This window comes from Dipteris shenzhenensis, chromosome 27 (genome assembly GCF_047967505.1).
Source record: "Dipteris shenzhenensis isolate YYH24624 ecotype China chromosome 27, Dip_SZ_1.0, whole genome shotgun sequence".
In the NCBI taxonomy this organism is placed as follows: Eukaryota; Viridiplantae; Streptophyta; class Polypodiopsida; order Gleicheniales; family Dipteridaceae; genus Dipteris; species Dipteris shenzhenensis.
In genome coordinates, this window is record NC_141622.1 from 39,003,125 (window position 1) to 39,021,521 (window position 18,397).

An 18,397-nucleotide genomic window follows, 5' to 3' on the forward strand; every position below is an offset into this window, starting at 1 on the left:
CCACTCGTGGACTTTGCTAGGATGCTTTGGGCATAGAATCCAAAATGGTGTGATGATTTGGCTATAGATTGAGTCTCTACTTCCATGAGTGGAGTTCCTTATGATGCTTTGAGTTTACACTCCTCGAGCATATGTTGAATCTCTACTTTTGCAGTGGTTGGACTCGATTGTGATGCTTCGGGAGTAGACTCCTCTAAAGGCTATGATGGATTGGGAGTATTATGAGTCCCTACTTCCTCAAGAGTCTTTGATGTAGACTTGGGTGTCTCAATTACTTTAATTCGAGATTGAGTGAATGGTATGAGCCACAAATGTATATAGTTTTGCATCAAAATATGTGGACATTGAGGATTGTGAGCCCTTCACATCAAATATTTCATCGAGGAGCAACTTGCAGTTGTAGCACACTCTCCACCCATAGCTGGATGAATCATTTTGCTCTACAACCTTGCATCATTGTAAGTCCATTGCTTCTTGCAAGTCACCATCATAGTTTGTGACTTGTTCAATTGCACTTATTAATATTGATGTAGACCTATCCATCATAACATACAAGGGAATGAATAAGTGCATCGCAAAAGATACATGCCACAAAAATTAAAATGCATTAAGAGAGTGTACCATGAAAGTTACATTGCATGAAGAGTATACTTACAGTAACACATTGCCATGATATCTTGCCATAGAATTGGCAAAATAGCATTTCTTGGCTTGTAGGTCCAAAGCTACCAAACTCCAATGTTTCCTGCATGGCCAATTAAGAATATTTATTATTTGACTTCATCTTATCTCTCGCAAAAGTAAATCTGAGGTTGCAGTGTCACTTACTTCTCATAATATGGAAAAATGATAACTCGTACGTTGTCCATATTGAGAGATTGCAGCCAGGTGGAAATATCTTCTATTGACTTTTTATTATTATTGAGCCATGTAGAAAGCTGGGAATCTATGACATATACACACTTTCCAAAATTTGGAGGAAACTAAGATATCATTATACTGCATCAAAAAATAACCAAACATTAGCTCATTAGATTTAATCAATATATAAATACTAATCCAAGATAAAGTTTGTATCAAACCTAAGGGTGGCCATTATAACTTTATCATTAACCTCTTTCCCTTGATATCTTAGGATTTGAAACTCTTTTGCACCAAATGATAGATGTTGAGGTTGCTGTCCAATCACAACCTAAACATCAAAGTTGCTTTCTATTTCTTGTAGCTTAGAAAAATCTTTAGAATTCTTTAGCGTGAGCCGCACCATCATCATATGCTTTGAGTTCCCATATAAGCAATGTAGTTGACTCTCTATGTTATGAAATTCTTTTAGTGATCCTTTTATTGTCTTAAATATTTCACTTTCAATTTTTCCAACAATCACTAAATCGATTAAACTTGAAGAAAATATATTGTGGCCTTCCTGACTTCAAATCCACATGAACTCATTTCTTCTTCCTTCCCCTTTGCCATCTGTAAAAAATACAAAAGCTTGTGACATTGATAGGTTATAGTTAAATGTAATGCTTGTAAAACAAGAGTAAAGGGTCATACCAGGATATATGTCCGTGATTTCTTTGCATAATCTTGTGAGCTAGGAAGATCATCGAACAATCATCTATGCATCACCTTTGTCTTTATCATGGGATCCATCAAGATCTTCCATGTCATCATCTCTAATCCTCTTATGTTCCACCTCTTTCTCATAGCGGACAGTTAGATCAACTTGCAAGTGGAAGTGTGCCATGCAAGCCTTTCTTTCAATAATATTAGTGGAATATCCTTTTCTGAGAAGATCTTCGAAAAGATATCTTATCCGTAAAGGTGACCTCCCAATTTTGTGATTGTAAGTATTCCAACATAGAAATCAAAATACTTCCACTTTTTGCAGGACATTCATAGATTTTGGAGTGCACTTTATGATGAGAGGACCTGTGGATTTCTTTCTCCTCTAGCATGAGATGCAAACTCTTGGAAGTCCCCTTTATGTTATGTTGTAGGGACTAGTTAGGATATGGACTCTGCATGCATAAGAGGAATGATTTGAGGCATTGGATATTTAATCCACATTCTCTCTTGCTTGTCTTGGATGCATACACACCATTTTAGATCTTGAAATCATAGGCATAAACTTTCTCCAAAGTGCTATGTATCTCGTCCTTGTTTTCTTTACTGACAAAAATGACAATATTGCAAATTCCAGCTTTACTAATTGTGGTAAATGTTATTCTATTGATGAACTGGCAAATATCATTGGAAGAAACCTCATCAATAAAGAATACTTGGGGCTTATGCCAACTTGTTTCATCAAGTAAAAATCCCTAATCTGATATGCCCCTATACACTACAAGCTTTCCAGATTCTAAAGTGATGTTCACATTGAATTGAAAGCCCTAGTTGACTGCACTTGTTATTCTCAGTTTATGCTCATTCACAAGCTTCTCAACATATGCAATCACCTGTGGTGGGATTTGGGCTCTCATGAATGAGGTGAATACTTTGGCCCCATCTTCTTGATTCGTCATCCACTTATGTGCCCATGCCTTTTCCTTAGCTGTGGATAAAGTGGCTATATGCTTCACAATATTAGGGTCAATATTGCATTGACCAATAGGGATATCTTTTTCTGTGAGCAAATATCTAATCGCTCTATCCACTGCATCACGTTTCCCCTATATGTTGATGCACTCCTCCATGCAATAAGCTTTGTCCTTCCTGCCAAAAAACCATTCTTTCTTGAGGAGTTTCTCTATAGTTGCCATTGTTACATAGCTATCTGGCAAATACTTTATGGGCCTCCACATTCTTGCTGTCACCTCTTTTTTCTCAACCTTTGACTTTTGTGATAGTAACAAAGGACCTTCATAAGTAACCTCACCCTTCTCATATGCATGACAAACTGCCACAGCTTGCTCAAACACCTCATCAAGTCAAAAAATTATACTTGTGTAGTCTGCATATCTATCTCTTGCTATCTTGAAGCTTGTGAGATATTCTTCCCATTCTTGACTTCCCCTTGGTACAAATCCACTTAAACATGGTTAAAAATTGACTAATGTGTCTACATCCACTTTTGTGGTAGTTCTTTTCAAATGTGTTGCTGGAGAACCAAGTGTCATCCATAGACACCTCGCTTTCATTAGGATTTTCGATGTCGAGGTTATCTTACATTTTGCAAAAATATCATGATTTATTCTTTTGGACTTAATCAAATATTTTTTTCGATGCTTAAAAATACATATTGTGGCCATATAAAAATTGAAGGGAAGAACCTTTGAAATTTGCTTTGCAATGAGTCTTCTGGAGTCCCTTGCTTGTCTAGCAAGTTCATTACAAGCATATGCATAACGATGACCATCAATTAGCTCAAATTTACAATGCAGCAAGAAATTTCTCTTTGCCTCTTTCAAAAATTTCTCAGAATTTTCCTCTTCACCCTGTTCATGCATAATTTGTTGAAGGCTTTGTGTGAAAAATTTGCTAAAAGCCTCCTCAAAATGGGTAGGTCCTTTAAACATAATTCCATTGTCATGGCTACCGATATTTGGACAGAACATGATTAGATGTAAGACAACATTAGAGACCACGGGTTTCTTACCATCCACCAAAGCCTTGAATATTTGCATCGCATAAGATATATCAAGACTCCTATTATTGGTAAAAATAGTTGCTGACTCCACATCTCAAGCATTCACAGCATAGGACTTTTTTCCCCATATATATCTAACATCATCTTCTGTGATCATCTCATTAAGATGCAGATTGAGATTCTTTATTGACATGAGCTCACCTTGATCTTCCTCAATCTCTTGATTTGACTCTTCTTCATCTATATTTTCTCTATCCTCTTCTTTCTCTTATACTTGAAGTTTTTGAGAGGAGGAACATTGCCTTTTTTTCAAAGTAGCCTTTGGAATTGTGTCCTCTTTATCTTTCACCTATACTTTTTGAATGGAGGAACATTGTTGTTTTCTGAAAGTAGCCTTTGGAACTGTGGCCCTTGTAGTATTAATCTTTTATATTTTGTGTCTTTCTTTTCCTTTGATAGGTTGCACCAACATGGCCGTGGCTTTTGTCCTTCCTCTTCCTCTATCTTTTGTATTTCTTTAGGCCGCAATGGTTATGTTGCTTCTTCATTTTCTATTCAAATGCAACATCTGCTTCTATTTCTATCTCAAAGAGTTTGTATATAGAACCTTGATGTGGGGCTCCTTGTCTAGGCTGCTTCTGAGTGCTTCTGAGCCAAACTAGGAGCTCTCTCATCTTGCTTGTGTCCACTTTGTTTCTGAACCAAACTAGTATCCATCTGATCCTACTTGTGCCCTCCCTGCTCTTGACTAAATTCATGGTCTACCTTGAGTGATGATGTCTTAAAGTACTCAACCATAATCTTTTGATGCAACCTACATGTGTCTGCATTCGAAAATGTACTCCATTCATCCATGAGAGCCTAGAGTTTGTAATTCTATAAAGTTTAATGGTGGAGGAGGTGGCATTGCAAACCTGTTTAGACCTCTTAATAAGATAAAATGATAGCCCCCAATATTAGGTTGTGAACACTTCACAAAAATATCTAAGTATGGGCTCTTTGGTTCCATCGTAATTCCCACAACCATGCTAGAAGCTATATCTTTCTTAGACAAGCTTGCATTCAATGACTCCTCATTTTGCTCCATATGTTTCCTCAACATCATAATGTGTAGCTCAGTTTTTCTTTGAATGAGAAACCAAACTTTTCTTCCCATGTGCATGTGAGTCCCCTTCTCTTTAAAGTTATCAGGGGCATACTCTTTCCCATTGAAATGTAAGGTGGTGCGAGAGACAAAAGCTCTAATCTCTTGAGAGTGCTCCATAATAATTAAAAACCCTACATGAAAAATAATTCACAATAATTTAGATACAATGCTTCAATAAAATAGCCAATAAGGCTTTAGAGTACAAAATGAAAGATAATATATTTTTCCCATCATAGTGTAATGTGCCCAAGTTGAAAGACAATGCATTTTTCCCATCATACTGTAATGTTCCCAAGCTAAAAGACAATGCATTTTGCCCATCATACTGTAATGTGTTGAAGCTATAATGTGTCTGTCCACTGATACAATTATGTGTGTGTCCATTTAACAAAATCTTTGAATGGATGATCAAAAATAGCCTCAAAGGCTTTACAAGACTCAATATATATACATAAATTCAAATGTAATAGCCAATAAGGCTTTACCATGAGATGAGAAAAAATAAAACTATGATGTGTCCATGATTAACAATTACATTGTGCCCACTAAAACTCTGACTCTAATGTGTCATCTATCATCTGTCATCTGTCATCTGAAACTTTGCTCATAGCGGTTGTGTTATGAGTGTGAAACCGCATGTGAACGTAGGGCTGATGCCGATTAGGAACTAGCTAGGAATTTTTTAGCATGGCTTTGATTGGATGTTTTGGAGTTCTCTCCTCTATGGATAAACTAATCTACACTAATCTAAGCTATACCAACTGTTGAATTGAAGAAAAGGCAAGAAATAATTTCTTTTTCATATTCATTTTAATAGGTTACCTGCATGACAAGAGTTAAATGTTTTTTGATTATTTTCATATATAATTAAAGTATATTTAATTTAGCAAAACATTTTAAACTAAATTAAATATACTTTAAATATACATTTAATCTAAAATGAATTAAAAATTAAAAATATAATTATATTATTCAAGATATTTAAACTTAAATTCAAAAATACAAAATAATTATATATTAATTTTAATTTTTTTAAAAAAATACAAACTAATGAAATAGAGATTATGTAAACACATAAATTGTAAACTAAGGTAAAATAATTAAAAATAAAATTCTGAAATGGTAGACATCCAAAAAAATCCTTCATTTTTTTGGTCTTATATATGTATATATACATACATACATATATATGTATGTATATATTTTAATAAGTTACCTTCAATACAAGAGTTATAAATAAAATTTATTCATTTCATATATATTTAAAGTATATTTAATTTAGCAAAATATTTTAAAATAAATTAAACATATTCAGCTACTTTAAATATACATTTATATTAAAATGAGTCAAAAAATAAAAATAAAAATCCATTATTTAAAAATATTTAAATTTAAATTCAATAATACATACAACCTAATAAAAAATAATATTATAAACTCAAAAAATTAGTTTTAAATTAACTAGTAATTAATTAACCCCTCTCTCTCCCATTTATGCTCGATTGACTAATAATTAATTAACTAACTAACTAATTGATTAATTAAGTAATCAATTAACTAACTCATTAAGTGATCTCTCCCCTTACAACCCCCTCCCCTCCCCTAACGATGGGTGGGCGACTCCCCTAATGGCAGGTGGGGGAATATCCCCGCTCCTAATAGAGGATGGGTGATGGAAATTCGGGTGGGCAATGGAGATTCGGGCGATGAAAATTTAGGAGGTCGGCGGATATTCGAGCGGTGATTTGGAGCGAAAGGCGGTGGTGGCAATTAAGGGGAGGGGAGTAAGGGGAGGAGAGAGGAAAATCTCTACCTATTAGGGTCAACAATGATCGATTAGGGGAGGAGGAGATCAAGAGGAAGTAGATTAGGAGAGGAAAACATCGATTAGGAGAAGAAGAGGAGAGGAAAGCGAGCATCAGAATGAGAAGGATTCAAATTTCTAAATAGTTTAGGAGAAAATTTTCCCAGGAGATTTAAATTTGAAGTGTAAACAAAAAGTGCGGGAGGATTTGAATTTAAACTATAACCAAAAGAGCCAACATTCTCTTAAACAAAAAAACCCGACATTCTCCTAAGTAGTCTTCCATCTTATATTCTTTCATCCATTCCTCACTAAACACGCACGACATTCTCTTTCCCAAGATCTCTTACCGACAATAGTACACTGGTAAGAGATCTCTTTCCAACACTCTTTCTTTCTTGTATTTTATAACAGTATGACACTTCTACGTGGCTCACCAATCCCAACTTCTTCCCACCTCCTTCTCTTCCTCCACTGCTCGCCACCTAATGTCACACATGCGCCTCTCACATCCATTGCCCGAATGTCTATCATGCATCGTATGAATACCCGTCATCATTGCCATTCGTCTGTCATGCCGGTTCGCCAGTCCATCATCGTCGTCGTCACCGTCGCTCGATTATTTGTCTGTCGTGTTAGGCCATTGCCCGAATGTCCGTCTATCAAAATTTCTATCCGAATGTCCATCCATCTGAATGTTTTTCCATCCAAATTTCCATCGTCGCATCACCACAGCATCGCCATAAGGGCAGGGGAGGGTTATCCCCCTTCCCTTATTTCCTTGCGGCCGTAGTCACCTAGGAATAAGGAGAATTATTATCCCTCCTTCCCTCATCCCACCCCCTCCTTCTGTCGTCTCTGTGCCCCCTTCTTATGTCGTATTTTATGTCCCACCCCTTCTTCCATCGTCTCTACATCCCCTCCTTATGTCGTGTCTTATGTCCCTTCTGTTGCGCCCCCTCCTTCCGTCGTCTCTTTTGTCATGTCCCCTTTCGTCCCGTCCCTCCTTTTGTCGCGTTTCTCTTTCCATACCTCCTTCCCTCCATCTTCCGTGTGTCTCATCCTCTCTTTCGTTTTCTTCTGTATGTCTCTCCCTTTCCCTTTCCATTGCCCTCCCTCCCACTACTCTTCTCTTCCTTCCCCTCTCCTCTTTTTCTACCATCCCTGCTTCTTCCATTGGCCATGGCCTCCCTCTCCTTCTCAAAAAGATTATTTCCCCCTCTCTCTTCTCTCTCAATTTCTCTTTCTTAAATATTTAAGAAAAGAAAACATGAATATAGATTCTTCATACCTGGCTAAGTTGGCTGAAGGTTTTGTAGATAGGATGTAGACTCTCCTTGGTTCTTCCTCTTGCTCCTTCTTGCTCCAATTGGTTGAGATAAGAATGAATGAAGAGAAGAGGACCTTTTTATACTTCTTTAGGACAAATTAAGATTTTCCTTTTCTACCCTTCTCTTTCCTTTTTCCTTTTCTTTCTTTTCACTAGTCTTTTTCCTTTTCCTTTCCTTTCACCCTTCTCTTTCTTTCGTACTAAGCGCAATTGTTTTCAAGTAATTATACTCAATTGTTTTCATAATAAACACACTCTTTTTGAAACTACTAACCTCACAAATAGTTTTCTAATGTCACCCTTCTCTTTCTTTTGATTAATAAATATGCTACTAAGCACAATTGTTTTCATAATAATAAGACTCAATTATTCTCATAATAAACACGAGTTTTTTGAAACTAATAACCTCACAAATACTTTTCCAATGTCAATTGTTACTCAAAATCGGCTGAATCATGCCTTTTTTAAAACTACTAACTTCACAAACTCCTAGGTGTGTTATCCAAACAAGTACTTATTCGATTGGAGCGCCACTTTGCACCCAAGTAAATACCACATACGTTGAGGTGCGTGCAAAGTATTGTGCCCATCGGATAGGCTTTGCATTGTCAATTAAGCATTAAACACCGTTTTTGCCTCACAGTGATGCACATCCATTAAAAAAACGCGCTCCTAAGTGTGTTATCCGAACAAGTACTTATCAGATGGGAGCATCACATTGCATGCAACTCAATACCACCTAGGTTGAGGTGCGTGCAAAATATTGTTCCCATTGGATATGCTTTGTATGGTCGATCAAGAATCAAACATCGTTTTGGCCTTAGTGTCATGCACAACCATTTAAAAGCATGGTCCTAAGTGTGCTATTCAAACAAGTACTTATTGTATGGGCATACAACTTTGCACGTAAGTCCATACCACCTAGGTTGAGGGGCCTGAAAATTATTGTACCCATCACATATGCTTTGTATGCTCGATCAAGAATTAAACATCGTTTTTGCCTTAGTGTCATGCACAACCATAAAAAAACATGGTCCTAGGTGTGTTATTCCAACAAGTACTTATCAGATGGGGGTGCCACTTTGCACCCATGTAAACACCACCTAGGTTGAGATGCGTGCAAAGTATTGTATCCATCGAATGTGATTTGCATGGTTGATCACGCATTATACACAATTTTTTCCCCTAGTGTTATGCACCACCATCAAAAAACATGGTCCTAGGTGTGTTATTTTCTAACAAGTACTTATCGGATGGGGGCGCCACTTTTCTTGCAACACAATACCACCTAGGTTGAAGCGCATGCAAAGTATTGTGCCCATTGGATAGGCTTTGCATTGTTGATCAAGCATTAAACACCATTTATGCCTCAGTGTGATGCACATCCGTAAAAAAACACGCTCCTAGGTGTGTTATCCAAACAAGTACTTATCGGATGGGCGTGCCACATTGCATGCAGCTTAATACCACTAGTTTGAGGTGCGTACATAGTTTTGTGCCCATCGGATATGCTTTGCATGGTGGATCATGCATTATACACTGTTTTCCTCCTAGTGTTTTCCACCACTGTTAAAAACTGCACTCCCAGGTGCGTTATCCTACGAAGTACTTATGGGATGGGAGTGCCACTTTGCATGTAGGTCAATACCACATGGGTTGAGGCCTGACCAAATTATTGTGCCCATCGGATATGATTTACATAGTCGATCAAGCATTAAACTTCATTTTTGCCTTCGTGACATGCGCAAGCATCAAAAAACATTTTCCTGGGTGTGTTATTCCAACAAGTACTTATCGGATTGGTGCACCACATTGCATGAAACTCAACAGCTGACGTGTGGAGAAGTGCATGCATTATGCTATTTCATTCCTCCTACAACTTTGAAGATTGTTAACAATGTGTTTGACTAGAGCAACATTAGATTTTTTGCCAAATCCTAGTTCTTGTTTCAAAAAATGATGGACATTAAAATTGAGGTGTTATTTCTTTTTATGTTTTTTTCCTTGGAGTTCATGACTTTGCTCTGTATGGCTTCCTTACTCTTGGTGGAGGCCGTACAGGTACCCAAACATGACTCCATGGCCTCTTGTCTGCTTTGAACTTCTTGCACTGCTCTTCTCTGCGATGATCCTCCTCCAAAAATGATTGACTTGAGCTTGCACGTTTTCTAATGTCCTTATGATGGGGCTTCCTCGGCGTCTGCTTTATCCTGACCCTAGGCGGTTGCATGGGTGCAAGAACTACGACCATGATGGGATGTATAATTGGGACAAGGATGACGGTACTCATTCTTGCAGTTTGCTGAAACCTCTCTGAAAGCTTCACGATATCGGGGAGGTTCTCGAAAGCATTTTGCTCATTTGGGGGAGTCCTCTCATGGGGAGGGGTAACCTGTCTCTCATGGGGAGAATATATCAAGGTGGTTCTTTGACGGTTATCTGGGGAGGTCGTCTCGTGTTTCTCATCATGAAATGAATCTCCAGAACCCTCTTGGGAGTGGGGGGTTTTGGCTCATGGGATTTGGGGGAGGGCTCATTGGCGTTGTTGGAGGGCACATGCCCTTGGGACTTGGGGGAGGGCTCAAGGCTCATGTAGAGGAGAAGGATCGCAAGACTTCGAGGAGGGGGGGAGGGATCACGAGACTTGGGGGAGGGCTCATGGGAGTTAGGGGAGGGCTCACAAGACCTAGGTGAGGGATCATGCACTTGGGAGTTGGGGGAGGGCTCACAAGAGTTGAGGTGCCACCAGATCGGAGAGGTTTGTGTGCACAGATGCCATGGAGGTTGTGGAGCTAGATGAGGAAGGATACAAGGATCCTTCTACACAAAGTTCAAGATGCTTTTTTCCTTGTAAACGAAGATTGAGGATGTTGGAAGCTCCCCTCACTCCCAGACTATGTGTGCTTATATATTCAGCCTCCAACTCTAAGTGAAACTGACGTCCTCGAATGGTGCCATGAGTAAAGGAGTGTAGAGGAGGTGTAAAGAAGGAGAAGGTGTGAAGAAGCAAGTTTGAAGGAGCAACACGTAGGAAGGGGGAGGGCGAGGAGGAGGAGGGATGGAGGACCAGCAGTTGAAGAAGAGGGATGGAGGGGGAGCACCAGCAAGCATGAGGAGAAGGTAATGGGAAAGGACCAGCAGGTGTGGATAAGGAGGAGAAGCAAGCGTGGAGGAGGAGGGAATAGGAGCGCAGGGGAGGAAGAGGAAGGGGGAGGAGGGAGTGAGGAGGGGGAGGGAGTGAGGGGGAGGGGGGGAGGGGGAGGGGGAGGGAGGGAGGAGAGAGAAATTTAAATTTTGAATTTTGAATTTGCTAGCTTCCACCTAGGAGTAAGAGTTGTGTAAGAGGTGGGGTCACTTATGCACTTAACCGACCTAGGTGAGGGGGGCTTAGGACTTTTTGGGCCCTACCATGGCCATTTCATTAGGACTAATCCATTCCTTATTAGGCCCTTTGAGACCCCATTTCTCCCCTAATGCTTTTCATATCGACATTCAACACTAGGAGGAGAGAGAGAGAGAGAGAGAGAGAGAGAGAGAGAGAGAGTCCTCCAAGTCTACTCAAGCACTCTAGACAAAAAAAAAGATTAATTGAGAAAGCATGTACATAGAAGAAAGAAGGCCATAAGAGATGCTTAAGAGGGAAGGCCCATACGCATGTACATAGAAGAGGAAAGAACCCTAAGAGACACTAAAGGATCATGAGCAACAAAAACATGATGGAATAGAATGAGCTAGAGAGAGAGGGAGGGAGAAAGTCCAAGTCTACTCGAGCCCTCTTGAGAAAGAAAAAGGCAAATTGAGGAAGCATGTACATAGAAGAGGGAGAGCCATAAGAGATGCTTTAGAGGGAATACCCATAAGCATGTACATAGAAGAGGAAAGGACCATAAGAGATGCTTAAGGATCATGAGCTACAAAAGCATGATGGAAAGTGAAGCACCTTCTTGAAATGGTGGAAGTCATTTTGAAGAAGGGCTCCTTTTATAGATATTTTGTCACCCCCACCCATTTACATTTGTCACTGTTAATTCCTTTCCTCATTCATGAACTCCACATAAAGATTTGGGGGGATGCACCCTTGAAGTCCACACCCCTCCACACTTTTTCAAAGTGATTCATCACTTGATTCACCTTCTTTTTTCCAAAACTTTGTCACTCCTAACAATCGCCCCTGTTTTTACACCAACTGAACCATATTGGACTTGAGGTGCTAGTCTCTCTACTCCATTGGGATAAGTCTTTCTAAAATGGTCATTGGTGTTACACCTTGTACAAGATGGTTCCCCAAATGGCACATTGATATCAGGTTACCAGTTTTTGAAGTAGTTTTCTTGTTCTTGCTCCTTCCTGCCGGTATGACCCCCTCAACCCTAGAGGTAGTATAGTCCATATGCACCCCTTGGACCCTACACTTAATAAGGTGCAAAGTAAGGCTGGTGGTAAACGTGTAGAGCCGCATCATGGATGGGTGTAGAGGCTATGAGTAGAGAAGGGTTCAGAAGAGTTGGTGGGGAAATAGCAAGAACTAGAAGTGTCTTCATTAGAGAAGGGGTAAGGGGTAGGAAAAGGGATGCAGGCATTGTGGTTGGTGTCACTCTTTGAGGGTATCCCATTAGAAGTTGTGTAGAAGCTTCCTCAACCCCTTGAGGTGCCTAAATTTGGAGCCTGTGAATTTCATAGATTGTGCAAAATGAGGGAATACTTGATATTCTGCATTTTGAGGGGCATTCCCTGTGACCATGATTGGAACCTTTAGACTTTTACTGATCACCATTCAAATTAATTCATATGCACATGTGATTTATAGAGATAATACACCACATTAAGCGTCGTTTTTAATAGAGTAGCTATCATAATAGACAACACAAAATTAGGCAAGTAGTCCCAAGAACATAAGATTCTTCCATGACAAAGAAAGATATAGGAACTTCCAAGATAGTCGGAAGCACAAGCATGCATCTCAAAAAGTGCATGCTGATGATTATCTCAATGGGTTTTGATGTCTTAATGCAAGACTGCTAGGACTAGTTTCGGATAGGTAGATGGGCCACCAACGAAAATATGGTAGGGAGAAGGGTTGTGCTAAACCATTGCTTATTCCTGGTGGCCACATTCTCTCTCTCTCTCTCTCTCTCTCTCTTTCTCTCTCATGCACATGTTCGTCCACCGAGGAGATCTCATCACTACTCTTGTTGAGAAACTTTGATAAAACCAGGCAGAGAGTTAGATGGGGGGATGTGGGGAGAAGAAGGGGGGGCGGTTTTGGGGGTTCTAATAGATTAGTTGCATTGTTCTCTCTAGAACCTAACAAGAAAGGAAAGTGTTCTCTAGAAATCATTCTAGCGAGCCTACTTGGTCTAAAGGTTAGGGTAAATTTTTGGCACCTAACTCCATTTGGTTCTCAGCAGTATTTCCCTAAGATTTACTCACAAATGAGGACAAGCTATTCAAAAAAAGGACACATGCTTGGGGTACTTGTGGAATAAAGCAAAACTAGGTGGTTGGCATGGAGGAAAGTGGAGAGAGTTCAGCCTAATAAACAGCGATCAACCTCCAAGAAGCAATAGCCATCACTACGGGAGAATAGACAAGTGGAGTGGAAAGAAGGCTCCCAACAAAAAGTTATTATGAGTGTTCACTTGGCAGGGCTAAGGTTCCTTGAGGTCTATTCCTTGGTTCTTTGGAGACAATAGTTTAGTCATTTAACATTTTCAACTCCAAATGGAAAAAGAAAGACAATAGCAGTACACACATTTATGGTTGATCATGCATCAAGCCTTTTGAACAAATGAACGCTCTCTCCTCTCTCTCTCAGGATTGGCAAATTTGAACCCGAAAAGAGTGAAGATGTTAACCATCTCTTCATGTCCTGCCCTTCACCTAGAAGTCTCTAGAAACTAGTGACAAAATTGGCATGTCTGTTTGCTTGAGGATGCAAACGGTACTTTGATAAAGATTGAGTTGGCATTAAAGCACAGTTTTTTTGCTTGTTTTGGGTTTTGAACTCACTTGTTCCGGGCTTGCTGTTCCAGGTACAGGTTCCAAGTTCTTCTGTGTCTCGAGTTCCAAGTTCTGGGTTCACTTATTCCATATTCTGGGTTATGGGTTCACTTATTCCGAGTTCTGAGTTCTAGATTCACTTGCCGGATCATGTTTTCACTTTGGTCCGGATTTTGGGTTCACCTGGTAAAGGCTCGGAGTTCCCCTGTGCCAGGTTCCGGGTTCACCTGTTCTGCATTCCTGGTTCACTTGTTTCAAGTTCCAGGTTCCACTCTATATTCACTTGCTTCACGTTTCAGGTTCCGGGTTCACGTCTGTACTTTAATCTGTTAAAATTATATAATGTATAAATTTAAAAAAAACGTTCATGCTAAGGCTACTGCACATGAAAAAATCTAGTAAAAGACAAGCATGACCCATATCTATTTGTCTGTGTAAAAATATTACGTGCAGCAAAAAGATCCTTTCCATTTAAGCTGCGATACGCCTTCTAGTAACAGCACACTATACCAATCACATGCAGTGATCAATAATCAAAATCAAAGCCAGCAGGGCTAAGATAGCCATGACAGGTAAGCATTGTGAAGGATGGATTCTAATATACGAACTGAATTAGGCAACCAAGGGACTTGCAGTGAAAGCATGCCATATCAATCACTTGCACCGAAATCAGGGTGAATCGTTCTACTGCAAAAGACAAAAGGAACACACACACCCCAAGAGATTTTCCGAACATCTTAGCAATGGTTAATGACCAAAGTCCAGTCAGCACAGCAACTCAGTGCATGAAGAAAGGTGCTTGCATGCAAATGCATAATTGCACGTTAGCCCATGCTCCTCCTGTGTATCCCCAAAGATTGCAAATAACATGTACAGTGCACACTTAGCCCAGCTTCTCTTCTAGATTATTGTCAATCTGAATACACATCCAAATGAATTAGAGGTGGTCCAAGGTCTCTTAGGTCACAGGAAAATAATAGTTGTGCGAGCAAGGCACACCCATCCAATGGACTTACGTTTCTCATGCACAAGAGCCTAGCATTGACCTTGCCAAGACGGATATTCAAAACGTCAACTTATTACAAAGCTGACTTCCTCTCCCCTTCCCTGATGGCAGCACATTAACTCACCATCACTTCATCTTGCTAATTGAAAGGCTGTCAGCAACTTGCTCAAGGAAGCTGCAGAGACATCCATAGTAATATCCCTGTCTTGTGCGATGACATATGTTCGCAAATGAGCGCCGCCCAAAAATTCTCTTGCATAACATGTTTTCAAGTGCCTAGAGTACTCTTCGCAAAAGTCTGCCCATCCCAGCAACTTCATATTTCGATTCCCATTGCAGAGATCTTCAAGACATGATGACACTCAGGAAACATACAGATTCAGCTTGCACCAGTCAGCTTCTGACAATCGATTACCCACACAACGTATATTCCTGTGAGACTGGAGCCAAAACTAAGTCCACTTGCGGCAGGAATCCTTCCTCCTTCATTGGCCTGCTTAAAATCTTTAGCTTGTTACTAATGTCATCACTCTGTGGGTAGAATTTGTTGCCCACATCAAACTGAAAGACCTGATTGCTGACCTCTATCCAGGCCCTTCCAGGCTGCTTCCGTGCTACTGCGGATTTTCTCAGCTCCTGAATTCGGTCAGACTCTTCCCACATCCGTGCATTTTCATAGATATTTGACATGAGCACATAAGCAGAAGCATTATTCGGATTTACTTGAAGAATTTCATCAAAGCATCGTCTTCCCAATTGCACATTGCCGTATATTCTGCAACCTGTGAGCAAAGACGTCCACATGATAACATCTGGCAGAATAGGCATGGATCGCAATAGAGTCTCAGCATCATTCAGCTGTCCTGCACGGCTCAAAAGATCAACCATACAGCTATAGTGCTCCTTGTCAGGTGTGATACCATGGTCTTTGCTCATGGATTTGAAGTATCTGTGGCCTTCTTCCAGTAAACCTGCATGACTACAAGCAGCAAGCATACTATTGAAGATCACACTAACTGGTTTCAAGCCTTGTTTTTGCATGTCATCAAGACATTGACTAGCCAGCTTGAAATCGCCATGTCGTGCATATCCTGCAATCATTGCACCCCATGAGACAATATCTCGACTCTTGCATTCATCAAACACATTGCTGGCTTCTGCTAAGCTGCCACATTTGGAATACATTTCCACAAGAGTGCAAACAACAATTAAATCTGAGTCGAATTCATTTCTAATGATCAGCTCATGTACATTCCTGCCCTGCCGTAGGGCTCCTACACTACCACATGCTTTTAACATGCATGAAAGTGTAGCTTTGTCTGGCTTTATGATCCACCAATGCATATTGTCAAAAAGCTCAAGAGCACTGAGACTATGCCCATGCTGAACACACCCTGCTATCATTCCACCCCATGATATTACATTACGATTCGGCAATTTGTCAAATATCTGGCGTGCAGAATCTAAATCTCCAGATTTTGCATACATATCAACAAGGGCACTCCCAAGGACCACGTCTAGCTCCAATCCACTCTTGATTATCTCATTGTGTATTAGCTCGCCCTCCCCTGCAGCTCCCATGCCACATGCTTTCAACAAGGATAGAAAGGTTTCTCGTTTAGGTTTTATGCCTTCTTGCAACATTTTCTCAGTAAGTTCAAGAGCAGAAAGAACATGCCCATGCTGGACATATCCAGCAATTATTGTATTCCACAGCACGACATCTCGATCTAGCAAATTGTCAAACACATTTTGAGCCTCCACAAGACTTCCACACCTGGCATACATGTCGACGAGACTGCTCCCAATCACTGGGTCTGCTTCCAATTCAGTTCTAACTATGTCCACATGCATAAGCCTGCCCTGCCCTAGGGCTCCTATGCTGCTGCACGCTTTCAAAATGCCTAGACATATAACTTTATTTGCCTTTATGCCTTTTTGTTGCGTTTTCTCATAAAGGTCGAGAGCCCAGTGCCCAAGCCCATGATGGGCATATCCTGAGATCATTGCACCCCATGACACCACATCCTGGTTTGGTGATTTATCAAAAACTGCATATGCTTCCTCCAACCTTCCACACGTGGCATACATGTCAATGAGGGAGCTCCCAAGGGCTAATTCTTCTTCCAGTTCACTTCTGATAATTTGGTCGTGTATCAGCCTACCCTGCCTGATGTCTCCCACAGTGCCACATGATTTCAAGATGCCCAAAATTATAACTCTGCTTGGCTCAATCCCCTCCTGTTGCATTTTCTCAAAGAGCTCAAGAGCAGAAGCGCCATGACCTTGCTGAGCATATCCTGTGATGATGGCACCCCACGATACAGCATTTCGATTTTGCAACCCATCAAACACCTTGCGGGCCTCCTCTAGGCTCCCACATTTGCCATACATGTCAACAAGAGTGTTCCCAACAACTAAATCCGAAGCAACTCCATTTCGGATAATCTGATCATGTATCAGCCTCCCCTGCTCTATAGTTCCTATGATATTACAAGCTTTCAAGGTGCATACTAGCGTGACTTTGTCTGCCTCCATGCCCTCCTGCTGCATTCTTTTATACAGTTCAAAAGCCTTCTCGCTCTGTCCAAGATTAGTGTGCGCTGCAATAATCGCATTCCATGTATACACTGTTGGTTTTGAAATATTGCAAAATACTCGATGAGCTTCCAGCAAGCTCCCACACGAGGCAAAAAGTCGGATAAGGTGATCCCCAAAACAGCCAATTGAATCGAGCCCCCTGCTGACCATAAGGGAATGTACCCGCCTTCCAGCTGTCAAATTTTTCTTTTTTATACATCCTTGCAGGAGGGAGTAAATGATATCCCTTGATACAGCGATTCCCCGTTGGTCTAGAAGTTCCACGGTCTGAAATGCCTTCTCTAGCCATTCTTCCTCACACGGGTTCCTCCTTCCAGATCCGTAAGCTCCTCCATTCCCAGTATTGCTTTGAGAAGTTGAAATAGATGTCACGAACCCAGAAAGAACAGGAGGATATCTTACCATTCAAGATTCAAAACATGAAGAAAAGGTCTGCAGTGGGAGGCAAAGTATCCAAACCTTATCTCCAATACCTTACCGATCTTTCTCTGGGCATTTCACTCTCGACACCCCAACAGCAAAAGCATTAGTTTGCTTGAGGGTCCAGCAATATGTTTAGATCCAAAGCAAATGCGAGGTATGATCGATGCAGATTGCCTATTCTGTACGATGCACGAAATTAACTAACGTTAAAAAGCCTAGAAAATTTAAAATTCCATTCTTTAATGGACTGCAGTGCTACTAATGCTTGGTTATTTTTGGTTGGTTGCCTTTGTGTTGTATTGCACGAGTGCTTTGCACCCTCAACCACTCCCCATCTGAAGGTGGATCTTTCCTCAGCCAACCAGTAATCAATTCACCTTGCATACTTGGATTGGCTTTTGAAATTTGTCTTAACGGCTGTGAGACCTTCCATCTCTTCCTTTCATTCCATTAACCTTCCATCTCCTCCTTCCTCCCAAAGTTGAACTTCCATCTCC

General features: G+C 40.5%; 1 protein-coding gene across 1 annotated transcript; it reads right to left on the reverse strand.

Moving 5' to 3' along the window:
• Nucleotides 1-14,606: 14,606 nt before the first annotated feature.
• LOC147884273 (pentatricopeptide repeat-containing protein At3g53360, mitochondrial-like) lies at nt 14,607-18,110 on the reverse strand. The gene has a single exon (XM_087398077.1). It carries the CDS (start codon nt 17,880-17,882, stop codon nt 15,288-15,290), a length of 2,595 nt encoding a protein of 864 aa, XP_087254203.1. The 5' UTR covers nt 17,883-18,110; the 3' UTR covers nt 14,607-15,287.
• Between the last annotated feature and the right edge of the window lie 287 nt (nt 18,111-18,397).